The 23,839-nt window shown below is 41.6% G+C and overlaps 1 protein-coding gene across 4 annotated transcripts in view; it reads left to right on the forward strand.

Annotated features, from left to right (window-relative positions):
- SESTD1 (SEC14 and spectrin domain containing 1) overlaps positions 1-23,839 on the forward strand; it is a 78,946-nt gene that overhangs the window by 30,768 nt on the left and 24,339 nt on the right. For 3 of the 4 annotated variants that reach the window (XM_061608317.1, XM_061608318.1, XM_061608319.1), the window contains 4 exons: positions 11,938-12,051; positions 13,440-13,537; positions 15,070-15,125; positions 16,497-16,708. In XM_061608317.1, coding sequence (XP_061464301.1) covers positions 11,938-12,051; positions 13,440-13,537; positions 15,070-15,125; positions 16,497-16,708 — 480 coding nt within the window. The remainder of the gene's footprint in view (positions 1-11,937; positions 12,052-13,439; positions 13,538-15,069; positions 15,126-16,496; positions 16,709-23,839) is intronic. The other variant, XM_061608320.1, reaches the window with a different exon arrangement.

Below are 23,839 nucleotides of genomic sequence, written 5' to 3' on the forward strand. Positions count from 1 at the left end.
GTCACTTAATCATAAAAATGTATTTAATTAAATTTGGGATACAGAGGCATTTAATTAAGAATCTTGTGGTGGCCGTGTGGATAATTTCTGCTGCTATAGCTGAACCTCAATTATGAACATAAAACCCTGTAAATTTAAATTATAGAAAATTACTGCACTGAAATTTGCATGTGTTGGTTTCAGTAATTGAGTTACACTATAGTCAGTTGAAAATGCAACAGGAAACTAGAGAACTAATTGATGTGTGTTTTTTTCAAGAGAATGTTTCAAATGGCCTAGCTATTTAAATGGCTAGTACCTGTGATATGTTCACAGTGACAAATTTTCATGGGCAAGGTGTGAGAACTTGTGGCTATGGCATAAAGAAATAAAAGAATGCTATCACAAGAACTGTCTTTGTGGTGTTTTTGTAGATAAGCTTGTTGAGGTAATGCATTTCATGTCATTCTAGTACAAAACTATCCAGTTGTTTTTCTGTTATAATAAACAAATGTCTACTCAGAAGTAAATTCCATGAAATTGAGACTTATTCCCAGCTAAGTGTGTGTAGGACTGCAATCGTAAAGTGTTAATTTATTAAAGTGAATTGCTGTCAGTTGGAATCCCAGTTCTCCCTGTTTCCACTGGTTTGTTGTTCAAGCAAGGGAGACAGAGATTGTCTAAGAAACTAAGGGAAAGTGGAACATTCAATAACACTGGATAATTGAATTTTTTTCTTCTTATAACATGTTTGGTTACTGCAAAATTGCCTCCTGATTATTTTGATACATCCTCTTAGTTGTATTTTTAAATATGACTTCAGATATAAATTGTCAAATTAGCACTTTGAAAATCAAAACTACACAAAGGCAAGAGATCTGGCCTGTTTTCCATCTCATGAGTATAGTAGAATGTGTTTTAAAAGATTTAAATTGGAATCTAGAGACATAGTAAAGGAAGCAAAAATGCTATAAGAATACAGTAAATGAATTTTAACTTATTTCTCTGTTTAGTCTAGTTAATAAAATTTTACTCGTAGACTAGGGGGGCAGAGCCTCCCTGCTCGCTTCACTCGCCAGCCCTCCATCCCCCAACACACACACACACACACACACCAGGCACCCCTAAACCTTACCGGCCTTCTGCCTGCCTAGGCCGCCACAACCCTTGCCCTGCCTCAGCCACTTACCAGCCTTCCACCCCCCCCTGGCCTGGAGCAAAGCTGCTGCCCCGCCTAGGCTGTTTACCAGCCTCCTGATGGGGTTGCTATTGAAAAGTCACCATTGGATACAACACATACTTTTTTGGTTGATGCAGACATAGTAGATATTTGGGAAATGAGGTATATGAGTGGCATAATATCTAAGAGCTGTGCTGGAACTCACTCCCTTTTACAGGATAATTTGGCAGGCTTTGGCCAGCCAGGGCAGATCAACATTTTCTTCAAAATGTCAATGGGAACATAAATGGAGGAAAAGGAAACAACTCCTAATTTGAAAGGGTATTCTGATATAAGATGTTTAAAAAGAAGTTGATGTGTCATCAGTCTTATGGATAGTTCATCTACGTATGTGAAGTAAAATTTTACTACTACTTTTGACTGTTTGCAGAATTAGAAAGGGTGACTTTTTATATCTATAGTACTGCAATACTAAGAGGAACTAAACTTGAAAGCTTCCAGGGAGGAATTTAATAGATTGGTTTCGCAGTCTTAGGCTGGGTTCTTATGCTACTCCCACAGTGTAGGAACTGAAAAGGTACCCCTACTTTCTGTGTTAGTGGGTGACATGTGCAGTTTTGGATCATGGGGGGTAAGCCCATTTTTCAGCTCCCTCCTATGCTAGTTTAGCCTAGTTTCTAGAGGGTTGACACTGGTGTGGAAAAGAGCTGCAGTAAGAGATCCATCCTTGTGGTCCAAGATTTCCCATATTACCAAAACAGTATGGGAAGAAGCAGCATTTCAGCAACTCCAAACACTACTTAAGAAAACTGCAAGAATCTTATCTTTAGTTGGTAACTATGAAGAAACTCTTCAAAGTGCACCCTATGCATATCTGCTTGATGGGATGGACTTGGGAATTCAATTAAACTTCTGTGTAAACATGTATAGAAATGCAGTTAAATTCTGTTTGGTGCTATTGTCAACAGTTGGATTAAAACTAAGAATTAATTTTTTAAAATTCAAAATTAAGCATTGTTAGTCAGTAAATTAATTATTGAAAACAACACAGTTTAGTGTTCTTTGATATTCCTACCTATATAATGAATATTGTAGTGGTAATTTTCATATATAAATTTTTATATTTCCAATAATATGTGTAAGAATTACTTACGTGAGTGGCAGTAGTGGTAGTGCTTGTATTATATGAAAACTCTGTGCTCTAATATTTTTTGTGTGAAGAACCATCTCTATGTGTGTTTCCTCTTGGGATCACTGGGCTACAGGCAGGAAAAAAATCCACTATTGTTTACTATGTTTTGGGCAATGTTTTTGGGGTGAAAAGAAGAGTAGAATCATTGTAGCTATAGTCAAATCTTGAGTTTATTATTTTTAAATAAATTTTTAAAAGGTAAAGGTGTCCCTGCACTTATAGTGCGAGTCATTTCTGACTGTTAGGGTGACGTCTTGCGACGTTTACTAGGCAGACCGTATATATGGGGTGGGATTGCCAGTTCCTTCCCCGGCCTTTCTTTACCCCCCAGCATATGCCGGGGACTCATTTTACCGACCACGGATGGATGGAAGGCTGAGTGGACCTCAATCCCTTTTACCGGAGATTCGACTTCCTCCTTCCGTTGGAATCGAACTCCAGCCGTGAGCAGAGCTTCGGCTGCATTACCGCCGCTTACCACTCTGGATCATTTTAAATAAATTAGTTCCCAATAAATCTTGGCAGATAGCTGTGGAAATAGCCAGTCTTGCTTCTATTTTCCTTTATATTGAGCGTCGTCATCATCTAACCAAACTTAAATACTTTTAAATCCCATTGATATCAATAAGCACCTGCTTAAACGTCTCTTCATTAATTTTATTAGGACTTAAAGTGTTTGCATTTGGCTGGATAGTATGCACGGGTATTGTCTTTAACAAGATCCTTGGCTTATCTGATGATAGTGTAGTCATTAACAAAATTGACAACTGGAATAATTTCATGAAATTCACATTTCTTTCAAGGATAAAGACCTTTGCTACTTCAGTAGGATTTCATTAACATTTGCAAAATTGCAGCTGTCTGTTGATATGAAGCTCTTGGAAGTAGAACCACTGGGGGGATCTGATTAGAGCTGTATCACTACCATTCTTGCTAGCCATGAATCGTGCCATGGGGTGGCCACTGGAAGCCAAAAGGGAAATTAGAGACCTCGGGTATAAATTATTGATGCTGTTTATTTATGCTACCATCTGTCCAGTTCTATCTTTATTCTCTAAGAAGCTTAATCTTCACTATAAATTGATATTACATCCTACTCAGTTGCCAGATAAGCCATTTGTATCCAGGTTTATCTTATTTTATATATATATTTAAAAAAAATATTAATGTAAAACTGGAAAGTTGGAAAATATGTAATGCTGAACCCTTTGTATTACTGATCCTAAAGCATTTTTGCATCTTGTGGAAGTGAAGTGTAAATTTGCATAAGGAGCAGAAGAAAGCATTTGATGTGAATGGCTTCCCTCTGGAGAGGAGAAGAGCTGATATAATTATGGTGGTTAATGTGATTTCTGAGGGCAGAGCCGTTCTGCACTTGAGATGCAGATGCAAAGGATGAATGAAACTAAAACACAGCTTTTAATGCAATGTTCCTGAACATTTTGGAAATTATTTTGAAAAACAGCATGATGTCTAAATCAAATTTATCACAAACATTTAAGGATATCTAATTAGGAAAAATCACTTTTTAAAATATATGCAGCCTGGCTGTTGAAAAGTTGAGACAATCTGAAATGTGAAATGTTGATGGATATATCTTGGTAATGCAGCAATCATATTTCATGAATAATTACCTTCTTTGATCTGTGTGATTTGGTGCACACCATTGCCAAGCCACTTATTGCTTTAAGGTTCAGATATGAAAGGACAGCCCAGTGGCTTGTGTTGAGACTTCTAGCCGTCTAAGATTAATATGCATATTTAAACATGTAGTCCCATTCTAAAGCAGTTTGAAAAGCATGGCTGCTGTTTAAAACAGGATAGTCAGAAGTCCCATTGGGTACACAAGTCCTTTATAACAGTATACCTCCTTAGGCTAGTGGCTGAAATTCTCTTGGTGTTACTTAACACTGTTTATATTGCACAGGTTCAGTATAAACAGTTTACCATAATTTCTTTTGCAAAATTCACTGAAGCAGGGTACCAGGGCTTTAAAAATTCAAGGTTGAAATTTACCAAGAATACAAGGAAATGTATTTTAATTGTAGTCACCAAGTGCTTCTGAAACAGTCAGTTACTCAAATTGGAGTATTAGGAAGGGTAGCCAATATGGTGTTCTCCAGAGGTTAAGTAGTACAACTTTAGTCATCTCTGACCAATGGTCATGCTGGCTGAGGGTGATGGGAGGTTTGTATCCAAAGCATCTGGAGAACATCACCTTGGCTATTCCTAGACTATATGGTAACACACAGTTTTTCAGTCAAATTAGACATGATGCTTCTCATGTAATTTGGTTGTGCATAGTATTTTTTAAAATTAAAAAGTCACAATAGAGGATGGCCTGAGCTGAATTGGGACTAGGAAGAGGAGGGTAATTAACCATTTGTCCTCCTATGGTCCCCATTGGAATTGTCCCTTTCCTCTGTGCCAATGGGAGCTTTCTTTCTATCATGAATAGCAAGGGTGGGAGGTGGATGGCCTGATTGCATTTGGGACAGTAGTGAGGTAAAGAGTTAAATACACATATGCTACGGTCCCGAATTTCTTTCAGCCACCTGTGCTGGCTATTTTAGTTAAACAGAGAAAAGCTATGTAGCACTAAATAGTGTGGTGCACACCTTGTTTTAGTTGTTGAGTCTTTCGGTCATGCAAAATAAAGTATATCCATCCAATTGCTTGTATAACCTATAGTTCCCTTAGACTGGAGGAATTTTCAGATGAGGGGTGGAGGAAGGAGATGGGATATGTTTCCCTCTCCGGTTCAGAAACAACCACTTACAAGCTATAAAAGCAACACATTTGGCTAATGCATGTCTCCAACAAAACTTGTTTCACATTCATGTATTAACATACTGAAATATTTATAATTAGTTTGGTTAGGATGCTTTAACTTTTTGACCCTTCCTTGTCACTTGAGGCTCAAGTGGCCTTGGTGGCACGGAATGCGTTTTACCATCTTCGCTTAGTCGCCCAACTACGCCCCTGTCTGGACAGTGACAATTTCGCCTCAGTTGTTCACGCTCTGGTAACCTCTAGATTGGATTACTGTAATGCGCTCTACGTAGGGCTGCCCTTGAAGACAGTTCGGAAACTACAGCTAGTGCAAAACGCGGCAGCCAGGCTGCTGACGAGGACCAATCGGTCCGTGCATATAACACCTGTCCTGGCCCGTTTGCACTGGCTACCTATTTGTTTCCGAGCCAGATTCAAGGTGTTGGTTTTGCCCTATAAAGCCTTACACGGTGTGGGACCGCAGTACCTTGTGGAACGCCTCTCCTGCTATGAACCTACCCGTCCACTTCGTTCAGTATCTAAGGCCCTCCTCCGGGTACCAACTCATCAAGATGCCCGGAGGATTACTACTAGATCTAGGGCCTTTTCTGTGGTGGCCCCCGAATTGTGGAACAGCTTACCAGAGGAGATACGCCTGGCGCCTACGGTATTTTCTTTTAGGCGCCAGGTTAAGACCTGGCTATACTCCCAGGCATTTTAATGTTTAATGTTAATGTTTAATATTTAATTGTTCATTTTAATGTTTTAAATTTTCTTGTTATTTGAAATGGATTTTATTGTAACATTGTATTTTAACTCTGTTTTGTACACCGCCCAGAGAGCTACTTGCTATGGGCGGTTTAAAAATGAAATGAAATAAATAAATAATAAATAAATAAATATAATAATGAATTATGAGCATGGAACTGAGATCTGGCAAATCAAAGCTCATAGTAACTTAGTACAAAATGCTTCTTTGTATGCTGAACTAGTAAATGAGTTCAGGGATTGTAACCTCTTACGGTGGAGGAAAGGGAGGTTTTATGAAGGCTGGAACTAAAACAGTCTTTAGGTCAGCTTGTTCGGAAACCTTGGCCACTACTTCTGTGCCAAGCAGAATGGAGAGAGGGCATTCTGTGCCAAGCAGAATGGAGAGAGGCTGCTTAACTTTTCTCCCACACACTGCTTTGCCCTGTAATTCCTCCCCAGCCCATTTTCCCCAGTCAAATATTTGGGATAGCCAAGTACATGTCTGGAACTGGATGGATGCAGGAGACGCAGAGGAAAAGCCATAAAGACAAATGCCAAATACCACCTCCCTGCAAATTGTCCTTCCTGATGCTACATAGTGTGAGTTGGCTGCAGAACCTATAACTTTCATGTTGCTGGAGAAACTCATTAGCTTGGATTATAGCTCCACCTTGTTGTCGAAGGCAGGAAAGACAAGTTGAGGGAAGTAGGTCACTCCCAGAATTCCTCAGTTCACTTTCCTGCCTTCATCAAAGTGGTCCCAGTCAGTATTTGCTCCTGTCTTTGTCCTCAGCCTTTGCCCAATTTCTTACCCCTTTCTTGTTCCTAAACCTCCTTTTTTTACCGATATCCTGCTGCTCCTTTACTGTCATCCACTGTTTTCTCTCACCACAGCCCATCTTTAAGCCTCTCCCCCTTTCTCCACTTCAACTCTCCCTCGGTCCCTTCTTTGGAAAAAAAAGGACTTTCCTCTCTGCTTCACTTCCCCTCCTTTCCCTGGCTTTGCCACTTTGGAGAAGTTGTTTGAAGGCACCTGGGTCATGTTTCCCCCCCGCCAATAGTCCACAGCGCTTTTGTGTCAGGCATGTGCATTGTACTGCACTTAATTTACCTCAGCTTCATTTGTGCCAGTGGAACAGCCGTAATGGCGTCTGGCAGCTTTTTACCAGAGGCTTCTCCCAGTACTAGAGTTGCAGCAGCCTGTAAGGCAAAGCAGAAATCCTACCATTTGGATTCCTGCCCTGTCAGAGACAAGAATCTTGAGTTGAAAAGAGCACACTTCATGAAGGCAGCAGACTCCACATCCACACACCCTTCAGAGAAGCAAGTGGATAACTGCTCTTTACAATGTCAGTACTGGGAGGGAGATAGTTGCCTGCTCCATCACTGTGATGTCCTGGGGGACCAAGGAATGCTTCAAGGGCTGTTTTCTACACACTTCTCTAGAGAGGAGGTTTTTGTTGGTTTTGCTGGTTCACCTCCTATAGCACGGCAGAGTGCCTCTGTCTTTTCTCATGGCAGGCAGTTACAGTCCCACACTTAGGGCACTGTACCCTGTAGCCAAGGATTTCTTCTCAGTCCAGAAATTCTCATATTAAAGAGGCGATAGTGGGAGAATTATCTAAGGAATTAAAGGCTCCACATGTTACCACTGTGGCTGAAGCCAGTGCACCTTCCATCTCTAGGGGCAGACCTTCCAGACAACTGTTGCCACAGTCTAAGGACTCTGCTCATAGCAGGCTACCATTCCTAGAGAGCACGCTACTACTCCTGCTTCTCTTAACCCATTCATCACTGATAAGGATGTATCTGCCTCTTTCAGGTCTCACCATGCCATCCCTACTATTGATGCAGACCCACTTGACCCCTTCCTGGATCTTGAATTGGAAGAAGGGGAATAGAGTGAGGGCTCGTTTGGGGATAAACACACATCCCATTGCCTATTACATTATTCTTTCTTTGTGCCATTAATAGGATTCTAGCTACTTTGGAGCTTCACCTGCTGAGGCACCTCCAGTCTAGTCAAAGGGCACAGCAGTGCTACCTGAACTAAGTCCTCTGTCAAGCTCATTCCAGTGCCAGATCCTTTTAAGACTCTTACTAAGTGAGAGTGGGATGTGTCTCTTCCATATCAAAAATCTGTATCCTTGGTTAATAATCTCTATAATCTGGATTCTGAGTTTACAGATCTGAAGATTCCAGCCATTGACCATCCAGCATCTGTACTTGTAGCCAAAAGTACCTTGCCCAAAGATGGGGATGTCCAACTGAACAATCCCAATGAGAGACACCTTGACTATGCGATATGAAGACCTCATAAGGCTGCAGCTTTGGATATGCATGCATCATGCTCTGCTTCTGCTTTTACCCAGGCAGGCCTTGTCTAGCTGGACGACGTCACTAACAACCCCAGTCAGGACCTGAACTGTTTGTGTAAGTCTCTCCTGAAAATTTCTAGTTCCAAAGCCTATGTAGCTGATGCTACCTTAGATGCTATGCAGTTTGCAGTTCGCTCCCTCAAAGTTGTTTGGATCTTCTGGAGAACATTATGGTTGAAACACCTGGATGCGGACACTATTTCTAGAGTTGGCATCTTACACTGGAGAAAAACTCTTTGGGGATGAGGCAATAAAAGACGTATTGGTGGAATCTCGAGACAAGAAAAAGGTCTTAGCTTCTTCACATAGAGATGGCCGACATTTTCCTGGCCGATATTCACCTTATGAATCAAATCAAATCAATCCTTTTGTGGTTTCTGGCTGCCACCAAGATATAAGGATGCAAGACCCCTACTGGGAGGAAGGGCAGGATATAAATCAAATAAATAAGACCTACTAGCAGCAACTGGAGCAAGCCCTAATATTCCTCAACGTACCACCAAGGCTCCAAGTCCTCCTTCTCCAATAATTAGCAATCTCAATAATGCCAATGCCCTGTGAGCAGGCAGTAGGCCGCAACACTTCTTTCCTGCCTGGGAAGCCACAACCTCTGGTAAGTGTATAATCAGTACCATTCTTCAGGGCTACAAGTTAGATCTTCGGACCCAGTGGCTCCCTTGATTCCTCCCTTCTGCAGTCTCAACTCCCCAGAGAAGAGGGGCATTGTGCAGAATGCCTTTCTTCACCTGCTCTCCATGGTGGCCATTGAGCCAATTGCTCCAGGTGAATCCTCCTTCAGCATCTACTCAATATTCTTTGTGCTGCCAAAGAAGGAAAAGAACGCTCGGAGGGCCATTCTCAACCTCAAATTCCTGAATCAATGGGTCATATACAAGAAGTTCGAGATGGAGATCTTGGTTTCAGTCAAGGAGGCCCTCCATCCTTGGGCCTTTTTAACCTCAATAGATATCAAAGAAGCATACCTTCATGCTCCTGTTCACCCTGACCATCAAAACTTTATTCTGTTTTTCTACAATGGCTAAGACTTCTAGTTTCAAGCCCTCCCCTTTTGCCTAGCCTCAGCTTTGAGGGTATTTACGAAGATCATGGTTGCCCTGGTGGCCCATCTATGTCTCCAGGGCATCCATATTTACTCCACCTGGATGACATGTTGATTCACTCCGCACCCAGGTAGTGGGCTCTTCAGGAACTCGACATCTCTCTATCCTATCTGAAAAGCCATGGATTCCTAACAAACAGAAATGCCACCTTCAACCCACTAGCACTCCAATGCATCTGGGGGCCATCCTAGATACTGTCAATGGCATGATCTCCCTTTCTCAGGACACAATACAAAGGATCAGATCAGTAGCCCTCACTCTATCAACCTCCAGATATGTGGGTATTCTTCGTCTCTGCAGCAAACCATCAGCTAAAGAGGTTCTTCTCCAGATTCCATTCTCCAAGGCAGACGCAATGGATGCACTGACATGTGTGTATCCCAGAGGGTTATTATACACCTTTCCACTACTCCCTATCCTTCCTTGACTGTTGCTCAAGATCAGGGAGGAGAAGGCCAGGGTGATCTTTGTAGCCCCATTTTGGTCTTGCCATCCTTGGCTCTCAGACATTCTAGCCATGGCAGTATCTCCTCCATGGTGCCTTTCTCAGTGTGCAGATCTGATCTTGCAAGGCCCTCTACATCATCCGGACCAAGCTGGTTCCATCTGATGGCTTGGGCATTGAGCAAGGATGTCTAAGAAAACTCTGCCTCAACACAGAGGTTATTGAAACCATCCTCGTATCCAGATGCCTATTGACAGTGCACATCTATTCCTTCACTTTGAAGACATTTGCATCCTGGTGCTCTTCCAGAGACATCTCCACCCACAAGCTCAAAATTTCTGACATCCTAACCTTTCTCCAAGATGATCTCAAGAAAGGCTTGAGACCAGTACCCTAAAGTTACAAGCAGCAGCATCAAATCCAACTACAACTCCCATTTCTCACCATCTTATTCTAAAATGCTTCCTAAGAGGAGCAACCTTGAAATGGCCTCCTGTGGTGCATAGATTCCTGTCCTGGGACTTCAATAAGGTGTTGCAAATTTTACAAAAGCCACCATTTGAATCCTTAAGTGAAGTCTCTCTTCAACTCTTATCCTTAAAAGTTTTTTTTTGTGTGGTCATAACATCTGCCCGTGAAGTATCTGAGTTGAATGCCTTGTTGTTTGTGAAATATCTATGTGTATTTCATAAAGACGGTGTAATTCTCTGTATAGACCCCTCTTTTCTTCTTAAAGTACCGACCAAATTTCTTAGACAACAAAGGTGACTTTTGGTCGAATGGTCCTTCAACAGGTCCTTCCAAATCAATGGATAGCCTTTTTTGTATACATCGCTTCCTCCATGGGAATCTTTAGAACATTCCAAGCTGATGAGTTTCTCCAGCAACACAAGAGAGAACTGTTACTTCCCTACCTGAAAGGTAATTCTGTGTTGCTGGACAGAAACTCATCAGCCCCACTCTTCTGGCTGTCCTGTCCAATTTATTTAATCAGCGTTAGCTCACTTGCCAGTTTTTTTCCTTTAATGGAAGGCAGGCTATCTGCTTTCTACTTTTTGCATAGTTGTTCTTCCTTTAACCATTTGAGCTTGGCAAGAATGCAAACTGAAGAATTTTGGGAGTGATTTACTTCCTTCAATTTGTCATTTCTGCCTTCAACCACAAGGTGGAGCTGTAACCCAAGCTGATGAGTTTCTTCCAGCAATACAGAACTACCTTTCAGGTAGGGAACCAACAGTTCTTTCTGATCTAAAGATGCAACCTAAACAATGCTTACTTAAAACCAAGTCCTGTTGAATTCGGTGGGAGTTATTTCTGAATCAGCATGTTCATTGAACTGCCAATCACTAAGCATTGAGCTGATCAAATGCATGATATTTTGAAGATTGTTGGATCACATGATAAATTATTGCATTATTGAAAAGGAATCTGCCTCACTTTCTGAAAGAGGAGTTATGATAACTTGCTGTTTGTTGCCATGGCAATTGTAGGGGCAGAAAGTTAAATACTTTTTGTCATGCACACTGTTTTAACAAGTATTAAGTGTATCAGCTCAAGGTTAGACTGTCTCCCACCCTGCTGTTCTTCTGTGGGCAGGTGAAAACTTTTCTATGCTAATAGGCTTTTGGGGAGAGCCAGTGTGGCATAGTGGCTAGAGTGCTGGACTACAACCTGGGAGACCATGGTTCGAATCCCCACACAGCCATGAAGCTCACTGGGTGACCTTGGGCCAGTCACTGCCTCTCAGCCTCAGAGGAAGTCAGTGGTAAACCACCTCTGAATACAGCTTACCATGAAAACCCTATTCATAGGGTTGCCGTAAGTCGGGATCGACTTGAAGGCAGTCCAGTGTGTAGGCTTTTGGCAGCTGACTGCCAGGGCTATTAATAGGGTGCTGTTTTACTGATTTTTATTTTGTGTTTTTTAATCGCTGTGATTTAAATGGTTTTAATTCTATAGATAGTTTAATTACATTTTAAGTATAACTTCCTTTGTTTTACTTGTTTTTAACTGTATTTAATTTTTGTAAGCCACCTTGAGTCCCAGTTCTGGGGAAAAGGTGGGATATAAATGAATAATAATAAATAAATAATAATGTCCCTGTTAATGTAATTATACAGGTTATTTTAGTATCTGCCAATAAGCTTACACGATACATAGAACCATGCCAGCTGACAGAAGATTTTGGAGGGAGTCTTAGCTATGATCATATGGATTGGCTGAACAAGAGACTGGTTAGTTATTTGGCAAATTTTTATCCTTCTCTTTCACCAAACTTTTTAAGGGAGGCAGTAGTTGGAAATATTAATAGTCTTGTTAGATGTGTAAAACGGCAATGTTGGATTTTACTTAAGTGTAAATAGTGTGTGATCAGGTTGCTTACAGTGATTAGGAGCTGGGTCCGGAATTGCATTTGATAAGGGAAGACATCCTTGGTGAGTGCTTGTCCTTTTGGATACTTTTCAGTTTGTACAGCCTAAGGATAGGCAGAAGTTATTGGGAAGTGTGAGGTCGTCTATGTATGCATTTGACTCTTGCCCATCTTAGCTTATGAAAGAGGCCAGATCTGGTCTAGCTAAATGGATCCTAAGAATTGCAAACACTTCTTTTAGAACAAGTTGTGGTTCCATTTAATCTTAAGACGGTTATGGTAAAGCCACTATTTTTAAAAAGAAAAAACAACCCTTTTAACCCAATAATACAAGATCGTTATAAGCATCTGTTAAATGTTCCGTTCTTGGGCTCGATGTTCAAACGTTGTGAAGTCCTAGATTCAGAGGTTCTTGAATAAAACATTATCTGGACCAGCAGTGGGGAGTCCTCTGACCTGCCTATTTAAGCCCACTATGCCTTCCCATTGGACCTTCCACTGGTTTTAGCCATGTCACACCCACCTGCCCTACACCTGTTATATGACATCATGTCGGACAATTAAAGATGTGGCTGGGCCACAAGGAGATGTATAGGTGCCTGCAAAGTCCTGTGCAAAGCCCATGCACGGTGCTTTGTAAGCTCCAGTTATCATCTTATCATTGGTGCTTACAAAATGCTGTGCATAGAGCTTACCAAATCCCAACATTCAGCAGATTGTTGCTGCTTCCAAAACACAAGGCTGCCCCTTTGCCCTCATGGTTTGATTTCAAACTATGCATGGGCACAACTGGTCACCTGATGTCATTGTGACTTCAAGTGATTGACAGGTGGACAGCTCTGGCCTGCTATCAAACTTGGTAAGTGGGGGATATAAGGATCTGGCCCATGGGCCAGACCCAATTTCCCACTCCCAGTAGAGATCCTCAACTAGTCACAATAACTAATATTTTGGTTATGTTAGTATTGGACTCCTGTAGAGAGAGCTGCCTTTGAAGAATTTCTGGAAGCTTTAATTTGTCCAGAACACAGCAGCGAAAGTGCTTAAGGTAATATAGCTGTGTGAACATAAGATGTCCATTTTACATGTTCTTTGCATATGCTTTTATACCTCATCTGTTAATGAACTGCTTGACTTTAGAGATGATTTCACAATATCTGGATTGGAGCACTTAGACAGGCAATCTGAATCTTCAATCACTGGACTGTGAACATCAATTTCAGTAAAGTTAACTATAAATATTTTATATAGGCATTTGAAAAATTTACAAAAGAATCTACATCCTTACTGGATGAGCTTGCCTTAATCAACAGTAGAAGTGACAAAGGAAATCAACAGGAGAAAGACAGGTAATTCTTTTTTCTTGTTTTCATTACTAATTTATCAATAATTAAATCATTTTACTATAAACTCTAATTAGTTAATAGCTATAACTATAGCTCACATATGGGACACGGATGTTTTTACGAGCAATGATGTGGGGGAAATTATAGGTGTACAAAAATCTGGTGTTTCTAGCTATGATACTGAACTTTTTTCTAGCTCTGTCATACAGAAACTCAGCTTCATAACCCTTATCTTTCATGTGCAGTACCAATTTGAAAATGGTTCTTTATCTCTGGCTTAAAACTAGCCAGAAACATAACCTAGTTTTGTAGGTTTGCTTTTGTCTGTGCTGCTAGGAAAGTGGTTTATTGCAGCTGTTGGCTTCTCTCTGTGCATCATGGTCTACTCCTTCTGGTATCCCAAAAGTTTCATCTCTGTAGCTCTCCCACTCTACATCTCTGTGGAATTCTTTTTAGTTGTAGATGTTTTAATTGTTGTATGTCTGGCGTGTTTTGCCACCCTTAGCTCCTTCAGGAGGAAAGGTGTCATAAATAAAGTTAAGAAATAATAACAATGATCTACAGGTACTTACTATGGAACCACTGGTCACTCCTTAAGAATGCGTGGCTGTACAGTCCAGTTTGTGTTATCTTTATAGGTCTCTTTACAAGACACCATTTAAGTCTCTGCCAGGTTGTGAGATTTGTGTGTGTTAGCTGGCAGCGGATCTGCTCCCCCCCCCCCAGGGTTCCACCTGTACAAAATATAATCCAGCAAAAGAAAGGGAATGACATTTTGAATCAGGTGTTGTGGATATGAGCACCTTTCTTTCTGTCAGTAGTGGCTCGTGTGGTACTGCAGAGACACAGAGACACTTTCCTGATACTGGAGTCACTGCACCCTACCTAGACAGGGCAGGGTGGCACTGATGTCTGGGTTGCATGGGCACACTGGTGCAAGTGGTGGATTGGTTCTGCTAATGTGTCCGTGCAGCCCTGACCTTGCTGTGGCCCTGCCCCATCTCCATGCTGGCAAGCTGCCATGGTGCTGATGTTTGGGAGGTCAGTTCTGCCAATCACATGGACTGCTGAACTTTCTCATGTTGGAGCAACGTGATGTGTCCAAGGTTACGCAGGTCCTGATGTGTTTTCAGTGCAGTTAAACCAGAGCATTGGTCTCAGCTTGCCACTGAGCTGCAGTAAACAGTTTACTAGATATGAGCGGACAGGGTCTATGGAAGTTGGGTGCATATTAATCGTGTTTCTCAAGGCTGAGAATGACTAGCTCATTTTTATCACATGTGGAAAAAAAACTGAAAAGAAAAATAGCCTAAAGTTTCTCAAAATTTCTGATACTTTGACACCCCCTCTTTTTTTTCATTTTTTGGCATTGCCAAAATTGAAACACCTGTTTTGACAAAAATATCCCTAGTATTTATGACAGGTAAAAATTTTTGTGAAATTTGGGTAGAGTATTTTTAAAGGTCCATAATCTATACTCATGTTTAATACTTGAAATGTCAACTAGCAATTAACATTTACCTTTTTATTTCAAGGTCTATAGACTTAAATTTTCTTCCATCAGTTGATCCTGAGACTGTTCTGCAGACAGGTATAATTAGCTGAAATTGGTCCACTGTGGCATAATTTTTGTTTGCTTTACTGATTTTATGAATTGGTGTGAAACGATAGCATACAATGCTACAGCCTTGTTCTCTGTGTGTAAAGGCTTGTTTTGGGGGATGTTAACTAAAGTCCTTACAGTCAATTATAACAAAATAATATATTCTATGAATATCTTCCTTCTCCACTTGGCTTTTTCCCCTCCTACTACTGTTTTCCCCTCCTGTTTCTGGGAACAGCAACTTATAGAGAAATAAAGTACTGGTCTCCTTGTCTGCTGGAATTGCCAATCAAGCTCTGGAATGCCAAGAAGGCAATTAAGAATTTACGTTATTTTTATAAATAATCAAGTATGAAGGATAATGGAGAGCATATACTTGGAGATATGGTTACTGAAGAGTTTATTATGGAAAGGGAAAATAAAATGTAGACTTTGGGCCTTCATAATTAGTTTCTAGTGTAAGAAATGTTCCATTCTAGTGCAAGAATTTTTTTGCTCATTCATTCCTCACGGTTCAGGTATTTCTCAAGGAAATACAATTGTTTCGGGATCATTTCATTTTTCCAGCCAAAGTTAAGTACTTCTCCCATTGGTCTCAGTGGGAAAGTTAAGCATTAGCTCTTTGCTATTGTAACTGGTGGATATGGATAATGCACATTATATTTTATTTATATAGTCATATAATTTATACCCTAGTTTCTATATTAACATATGTTCAAAATGGCTTACAAGTTTTATTTAAGAAAAGTAGACAAAAACAATTGCCACTGTAACTTGGACTGCTATTTGAAGTGTGGCTGTGTGAATCACAGGCACCCATTTGATGATGTCTTTGTCATCACTGGTGAGTAAATCAGATTCTCCCAACTCATCCCATGACTCTCAATGCTATTGTTACTTAGTGTGGCCCCTGTGCAAGGATGACATGCAAATTAGTGAAGCATTCCATATTTTCATGCAGAAAAGATATTTATCATACTGTTAGTGGTTAAGGTGTTGGACTACAACCTGGGAGACCGGGGTTCGAATTCCCACATAGCCATGAAGCTCACTGGGTGACCTTGGGCCAGTCACTGCCTCTGAGCCTCATGAAAACCCTATTCACAGGGTCGCCATAAGTCGGAATCGACTTGAAGGCAGTACATTTACATTACATTTTTACTGTAGCCCCAGAGGGGAACTTGCATAGGAACAGATTAATCTTAAGTCAGAATATGAATAAGCCCCCTTTCAGTTTTATCCTACTACAGTGAGCCTTCATTCTTTATCTTGAAACGTTTACATCCTAGCTGATTTTAACTTTGCTATACCAGATTTGAATTATTTGAGTATTTAATATGGATGTTTTAATCATTAAAGGTCATGAGCTGTTATCTGAATTGCAACAACGCCGCTTTAATGGTTCAGATGGAGGGGTCTCATGGTCTCCCATGGATGATGAACTGCTTGCTCAGCCCCAGGTTATGAAGTTGCTAGATTCACTCAGAGAACAATATACACGGTATCAAGAAGTATGCAGGCAACGTAGCAAGCGCACTCAGCTAGAGGAGATTCAAGAGAAGGTAATGCAGGTAGGTGCCAAGCTCCACTTGGTTTCTTTTATTTATTGTTAATAGGACTTCTAATGAGCAGATTATTTTACTCTTCTAAACCTTATTCTTACTTCATATGGGTAAATTCAACTAAATACTAATTATTGGCAGAGTTTCCTCAACAGAGAGAAAGGTGCGTGACACTGGTTGCTGAATATTTCAATTCCATTAAAGAAGTGGCACTCTAGTAAAATACAGTGATACTTCATGTTACTAGATCTTGTCAGTACTTTGGAATATAGATTTTAGCTATCTAAGAACTAGTGTGTGTGTGCTCATATTGCCCATCTTAAACCATCTTAGGTTAAAGAAAGGTCAGGCTGTTCTAGGTGGGAAAACAACAAACAAAAAAGACTTGCCTGGAAGGCGCAGCCCCTTGATTAGATTAAAAGCAGCCAAAAGCTTAAACAGCCCCGCCCCTCACTCAGGAAGGAAGGAAGCCTGCCTTCCTGCCTTCAAAGGAAGGAAGCCTGAGAGAATACTAAAGAGTTAAGCCCCAGCTGATAGCCATCAGCCTCAAGTAACACATCATTGGCTGGCAGCAGTAGCTGGGAGGAACCAGCCACACATATAAAGTCAGAGCACCCTAGCGAGGGAGCCTGCTCCACGAGCTAGAGGGAGCCCCAGCTGACAAAGCGTCAAGGTGAGTTAAGCAGCAGAGTGAGTTAGGCAGCAGGGCGAGGAAGCCAGGGCCACCCACTCTGCCCGTCTGTTCCCTGACCTCAACTAAACCGCAGTCTCCAACCCATTGACGTAATAAACCTTAAACAAAACTATGCAGGTAAGAAGCCAGCAGGGGTGTGGGGGCTTTCCAGTGTTTTGCACCGCCTGCAGCATGTACGACTATCTGCCTGTTGGACAGAAGTCGTGGGTATGCTCTCGGTGCAATGAGCTCCTGGCTCTCCGGGAACAACTTCATTTCCTTGAGGCCAAGGTGGCGGACCTGGAAAAGCTGAGAGAGGCAGAGAGGTGTGTGGAGGAGGCCTTCAGGGACGTTATAGCTGTGTCCCACTCCAATGATGATAGCTGTCCTGCTATCATGGACAACGATGGTCTCGGGGAAGGAGAGCATCCAGCTGAGGAAGAGGGAAACGATCCCTTAGAAGGGACCCATTCCTTGGGGGATGAGCAGCTATCCTCTCGTGCCGAGGATATATCTCCAGGGGGTGGAGGGATCCTTGTAGTGGGTGATTCGATCATTAGGAACATAGACAGTGGGGTGTGTGATGGGCGTGTAGACCGCAAGGTGTTTTGCCTGCCTGGTGCGAAGGTTGCGGATATCGCCCGTCGTTTAGATAGTTTGGTAGACAGTGCTGGGAAGGAGTCAGTGGTCGTGGTGCACGTTGGCACCAACGACATGGGGAAATGCAGCCGTGAGGTCCTGGAAGCAAAATTTAGGTTGCTAGGTAGGATGCTGAAAGCCAGGACCTCCAAGGTGGCTTTCTCTGAAATGCTACCGGTTCCACGTGCAGGACCAGCCAGACAGGCCCAGCTTCGCAGTCTCAATGCGTGGATGAGACGATGGTGTCGGGTGGAAGGGTTCGGATTTGTTAGGCACTGGGGAACATTTTGGGACAAGCCGGGCCTGTACAAAAGGGACGGGCTCCACTTGAACCAGAATGGAACCAGACTGCTGGCACTTAAAATTAAAAAGGTAGCAAAGCAGCTTTTAAACTGACTGAGGGGGGAAACCCGACAGGAGCTGAGAAAGGTCCGGTTCGGAATAAACCTCCCCCCTGGGATAAAAACCAAAGAAATGATGAAATTTTAAAAGGGGTAGGCCTAGAAGTAGGCATTGTGAGAGCAGGGGCACAGGATATAAATTCAGAAGAGCAAAATTACCACAGGCCTAACCACAAGTGCCAAAGACACTTGAAGAGAGACACTGCTTACAAGTGCCTGTACGCTAATGCTAGGAGCCTGCGAACCAAGATGGGAGAACTGGAGTGCTTGATCTTAGAGGAGAGCATTGATATAGTGAGCATAACGGAGACCTGGTGGAATGGAGAAAACCAGTGGGATACGGTTATCCCTGGATATAAACTATATCAGAAGGACAGGGAAGGACGTATTGGTGGCAGAGTCGCTCTATACGTGAAAGAAGGCATTGAATCCAGCAAGCTCGAAACCCCAAAAGAGGCAGACTCCTCCACAGAATCGTTGTGGGTGGTGATACCGTGCCCCAGGAGGGACTTAATACTGGGAACGATCTATCGTCCCCCTGATCAAAATGCTCAGGGAGACCTTGAGATGAGATATGAAATTGAGGAAGCATCCAAACTAGGAAATGTGGTAGTAATGGGTGACTTCAACTACCCGGACATAGACTGGCCGCATATGTGTTCCAGTCATGACAAAGAAGCAAAGTTTCTAGATATTCTAAATGACTATTCCCTAGACCAGTTGGTCATGGAACCGACCAGAGGGACGGCAACCCTGGACTTAATCCTCAGTGGGGACCGGGACCTGGTGCGAGATGTAAGTGTTGTTGAACCGGTTGGGAGCAGTGACCACAGTGCTGTTAAATTAAACATACATGTAACTGGCCAATTGCCAAGAAAATCCAACACGGTCACATTTGACTTCAAAAGAGGAAACTTCACAAAAATGAGGGGATTGGTAAAAAGAAAGCTGAAAAACAAAGTCCAGAGGGTCACATCACTCGAAAATGGTTGGAAGTTGTTTAAAAACACTCTATTAGAAGCTCAACTGGAGTGCATACCGCAGATCAGAAAAGGTACCACCAGGGCCAAGAAGATGCCAGCATGGTTAACGAGCAAAGTCAAGGAAGCTCTTAGAGGCAAAAAGTCTTCCTTCAGAAAATGGAAGTCTTGTCCGAATGAAGAAAATAAAAAAGAACACAAACTCTGGCAAAAGAAATGCAAGAAGACAATAAGGGATGCTAAAAAAGAATTTGAGGAGCACATTGCTAAGAACATAAAAACCAACAACAAAAAATTCTATAAATACATTCAAAGCAGGAGACCATCTAGGGAGACAATTGGACCCTTGGATGATAAGGTAGTCAAAGGTGTACTAAAGAACGATAAGGAGATTGCAGAGAAGCTAAATGAATTCTTTGCATCTGTCTTCACAGTGGAAGATATAGGGCAGATCCTTGAACCTGAACTAACATTTGCAGGAAGGGATTCTGAGGAACTGAGACAAATAGTGGTAACGAGAGAGGAAGTTCTAAGCTTAATGGACAATATAAAAACTGACAAATCACTGGGCCCGGATGGCATCCACCCGAGAGTTCTCAAAGAACTCAAAGGTGAAATTGCTGATCTGCTAACTAAAATATGTAACTTGTCCCTTGGGTCCTCCTCCGTGCCTGAGGACTGGAAAGTGGCAAATGTAACGCCAATCTTCAAAAAGGGATCCAGAGGGGATCCCGGAAATTACAGGCCAGTTAGCTTAACTTCTGTCCATGGAAAACTGGTAGAAAGTATGAATAAAGCTAGATTAACTAACCACATAGAAGAACAAGCCTTGCTGAAGCAGAGCCATCATGGCTTCTGCAAGGGAAAGTCCTGTCTCAGTAACCTATTAGAATTCTTTGAGAGTGTCAACAAGCATATAGATAGAGGTGATCCAGTGGACATAGTGTACTTAGACTTTCAAAAAGCGTTTGACAAGGTACCTCACCAAAGGCTTCTGAGGAAGCTTAGCAGTCATGGAATAAGAGGAGAGATCCTCTTGTGGATAAGGAATTGGTTAAGAAGCAGAAAGCAGAGAGTAGGAATAAACGGACAGTTCTCCCAATGGAGGGCTGTAGAAAGTGGAGTCCCCCAAGGATCGGTATTGGGACCTGTACTTTTCAACTTGTTCATTAATGACCTAGAATTAGGAGTGAGCAGTGAAGTGGCCAAGTTTGCTGATGACACTAAATTGTTCAGGGTTGTTAAAACAAAAAGGGATTGCGAAGAGCTCCAAAAAGACCTCTCCAAACTGAGTGAATGGGCGGAAAAATGGCAAATGCAATTCAATATAAACAAGTGTAAAATTATGCCTAGGAGCAAAAAATCTGAATTTCACATATACGCTCATGGGGTCTGAACTGGCGGTGACCGACCAGGAGAGAGACCTCGGGGTTGTAGTGGACAGCACAATGAAAATGTCGACCCAGTGTGCGGCAGCTGTGAAAAAGGCAAATTCCATGCTAGCGATAATTAGGAAAGGTATTGAAAATAAAACAGCCGATATCATAATGCCGTTGTATAAATCTATGGTGCGGCCGCATTTGGAATACTGTGTACAGTTCTGGTCGCCTCATCTCAAAAAGGATATTCTAGAGTTGGAAAAGGTTCAGAAGAGGGCAACCAGAATGATCAAGGGGATGGAGCGACTCCCTTACGAGGAAAGGTTGCAGCATTTGGGGCTTTTTAGTTTAGAGAAAAGGCGGGTCAGAGGAGACATGATAGAAGTGTATAAAATTATGCATGGCATTGAGAAAGTGGATAGAGAAAAGTTCTTCTCCCTCTCTCATAATACTAGAACTCGTGGACATTCAAAGAAGCTGAATCTTGGAAGATTCAGGACAGACAAAAGGAAGTACTTCTTTACTCAGTGCATAGTTAAACTATGGAATTTGCTCCCACAAGATGCAGTCATGGCCACCAGCTTGGATGGCTTTAAAAGAAGATTAGACAAATTCATGGAGGACAGGGCTATCAATGGCTACTAGCCATGATGGCTGTGCTGTGCCACCCTAGTCAGAGGCAGCATGCTTCTGAAAACCAGTTGCCGGAAGCCTCAGGAGGGGAGAGTGTTCTTGCACTCGGGTCCTGCTTGCGGGCTTCCCCCAGGCACCTGGTTGGCCACTGTGAGAACAGGATGCTGGACTAGATGGGCCACGGGCCTGATCCAGCAGGCTCTTCTTATGTTCTTATGTTCTTATCTTATTTCTTTATTGAGACAGTTTCTCCCTGATCGATATCATGAGACGGGACTTAAACCTTTTCTCTCTGTTGGTCTCCTGAAGTGCCATTTGACTAAGCCTGTCATCTATAGCCAGGAATATTGGAAAGCAATTCCCTTCCTACATTTGAGCCATTTTTTTAAGCTTTCTTACATTTTTGGGATAGTACAAAACCGTCTTAATTTCACCAAAGTGCTTGTGTTGTCAAAGCAGTTAATGATGTTGGGTTCCTGTTCCACTTGTGCAAGAGCCTTGCATTAGCATAACATAATTTTTCCTTCCTCTTCCCTGCAGCCCCCCACGTGCCCTCAAAATTAGTTCTGGAATGCTGGGAGATCCTTTGAAGAAGATTTTGGGATCACGGGGGGGAGGGGAAACAGAAGTTCCACTGCACCAGCAAAACTCCGCTGATGCTGCTTTGGATACAACCCATTGATCTTCCAGTAAAATTGAACAGAAACTACCCCAGGCTACTAAAGCAAAGATTATTAGACTGATCTTTTTTCATAGCCATTTGATATAAACAGAAGATAATGAGTTTATCTAATGACTAATATATAAATAGGTTAGTATATCAGTGATTAAAATCCAATATAACATTTGTAATACAAGGCTGTTCCTGACTAGAATGACTAAAAATCCTTGTAATGAATGGTGTGCTAAAAGGTCGTGAAAGATTGGGATGGTCTTTGAAAATCAGTATATGACTGATGCTTTCGACACTTCTGCAGACATTGTCTCAGTAGAGATAACAGAGGAAATGGAATCAATTCATTTCTTTCCCCACGCTTATTATTTGAAATTCGATGTGTATATATTTTAGATGCTATGCTGGGTGGACTGAGTGCACATGAACAATCTTTCAAATACTGGCTTTTCAAAATGAGGTGGTGGGTGGGGAGGCAAGAGATCAAAATATTTTATTTCACAGAATTCTAAATGAAATATAATAGCTAAGAATTTTCTGTCACTTTTAAATCTGTAAGGCACAATATTTATTTACTTCATCCTAAGTTTAAAGACGTCAAGCCACTGTTGCAAAAAAGACTTCCTTTGAAAACAGAGATGTGGATATTACACGAGTCAATACAAAGAAAATATTGGACTTCCTTCTGTGATAACTTGAGCATTCAAGTGATCTGAGCAAAGATGGACTGATTGGAATGAAGTTCATAACCTAGTTTGGCATACTGCCATCATTAATGCATTTAAATAGACTTGTTTACTGGAGCATCAACCTCATTTTGCATCATTTTGATTAGAAATTGTCATCCATTTGCTCTGTCTGCGTTGTTGAAGCTGCATAGTAAATGAATTGAACTTTTGCAGGCAATGAAATTGAGCACTCATCTGTGTTTTTATTTAGTAATAAATTTAGAAGGTACCTGCAGAAGATAGCTAAATAAGGGGCAGGGGGAAGACCTCTAACGGTTTCAAAAAAACCTATAGAACTTGGGAGCTCAAGTAATTAAAAAAGCCATGTTATTAAGCTAGCTGCCCAGCGATATCAGAAGTATGTGTTTTCATAGTATGAAAAGAGAAATCTGACAATGGTAAATGGAAACAGGCAGAAACTAAGAGATGATTTGCAGTATCATTTGGTAATTATTGCAGTAGGAAGTTTCCATCTCGCAATTTAGTAACTAAAATTGATTACTGTTAGCTCACATTTCAGGTGTATTTACAGAGAACAGCTCTTTTTATTTTATTAATTAAAAACTTGGTATAGAAAATAAAATTAAATGCAACATCTATTCTGAATGATGCATACAGATTTAAATGGGTGATTTCTACAGGATGTCTGCAACAGGTTACAAAAAGTACAATGAATTGGCCTTAATATGTACCGAATGCATGAAGTTTTTTGCGGTGCCTTGATGTATTTAGTTCAATAGCACTCAGATATGTTAAGTTTCAAGAGAAACGTATTGCTGTTCCATAGCACAGGCAACAAAAATGCTGCCTTACTGAATCTGTGTAAGTGATGGGGCTTTTTGTCACTTTCTCGTTCCATTACAGTAATTTCTCCCTCCAGTTCCAATTGTGAAACTGGTGGAAGCTTCAAACGTACAACACAGGATGCTGCTGTGTAAGAGTGGGGGAAGGAGAAAAGAGTCAAAAGGCTTATTACATACGTGCCTACCAGCGGCAGGTGGTGTAGTGGGCAGCAGTGCTTACATGACCTCCGG

This window comes from Rhineura floridana, chromosome 2 (genome assembly GCF_030035675.1).
Source record: "Rhineura floridana isolate rRhiFlo1 chromosome 2, rRhiFlo1.hap2, whole genome shotgun sequence".
In the NCBI taxonomy this organism is placed as follows: domain Eukaryota; kingdom Metazoa; phylum Chordata; class Lepidosauria; order Squamata; family Rhineuridae; genus Rhineura; species Rhineura floridana.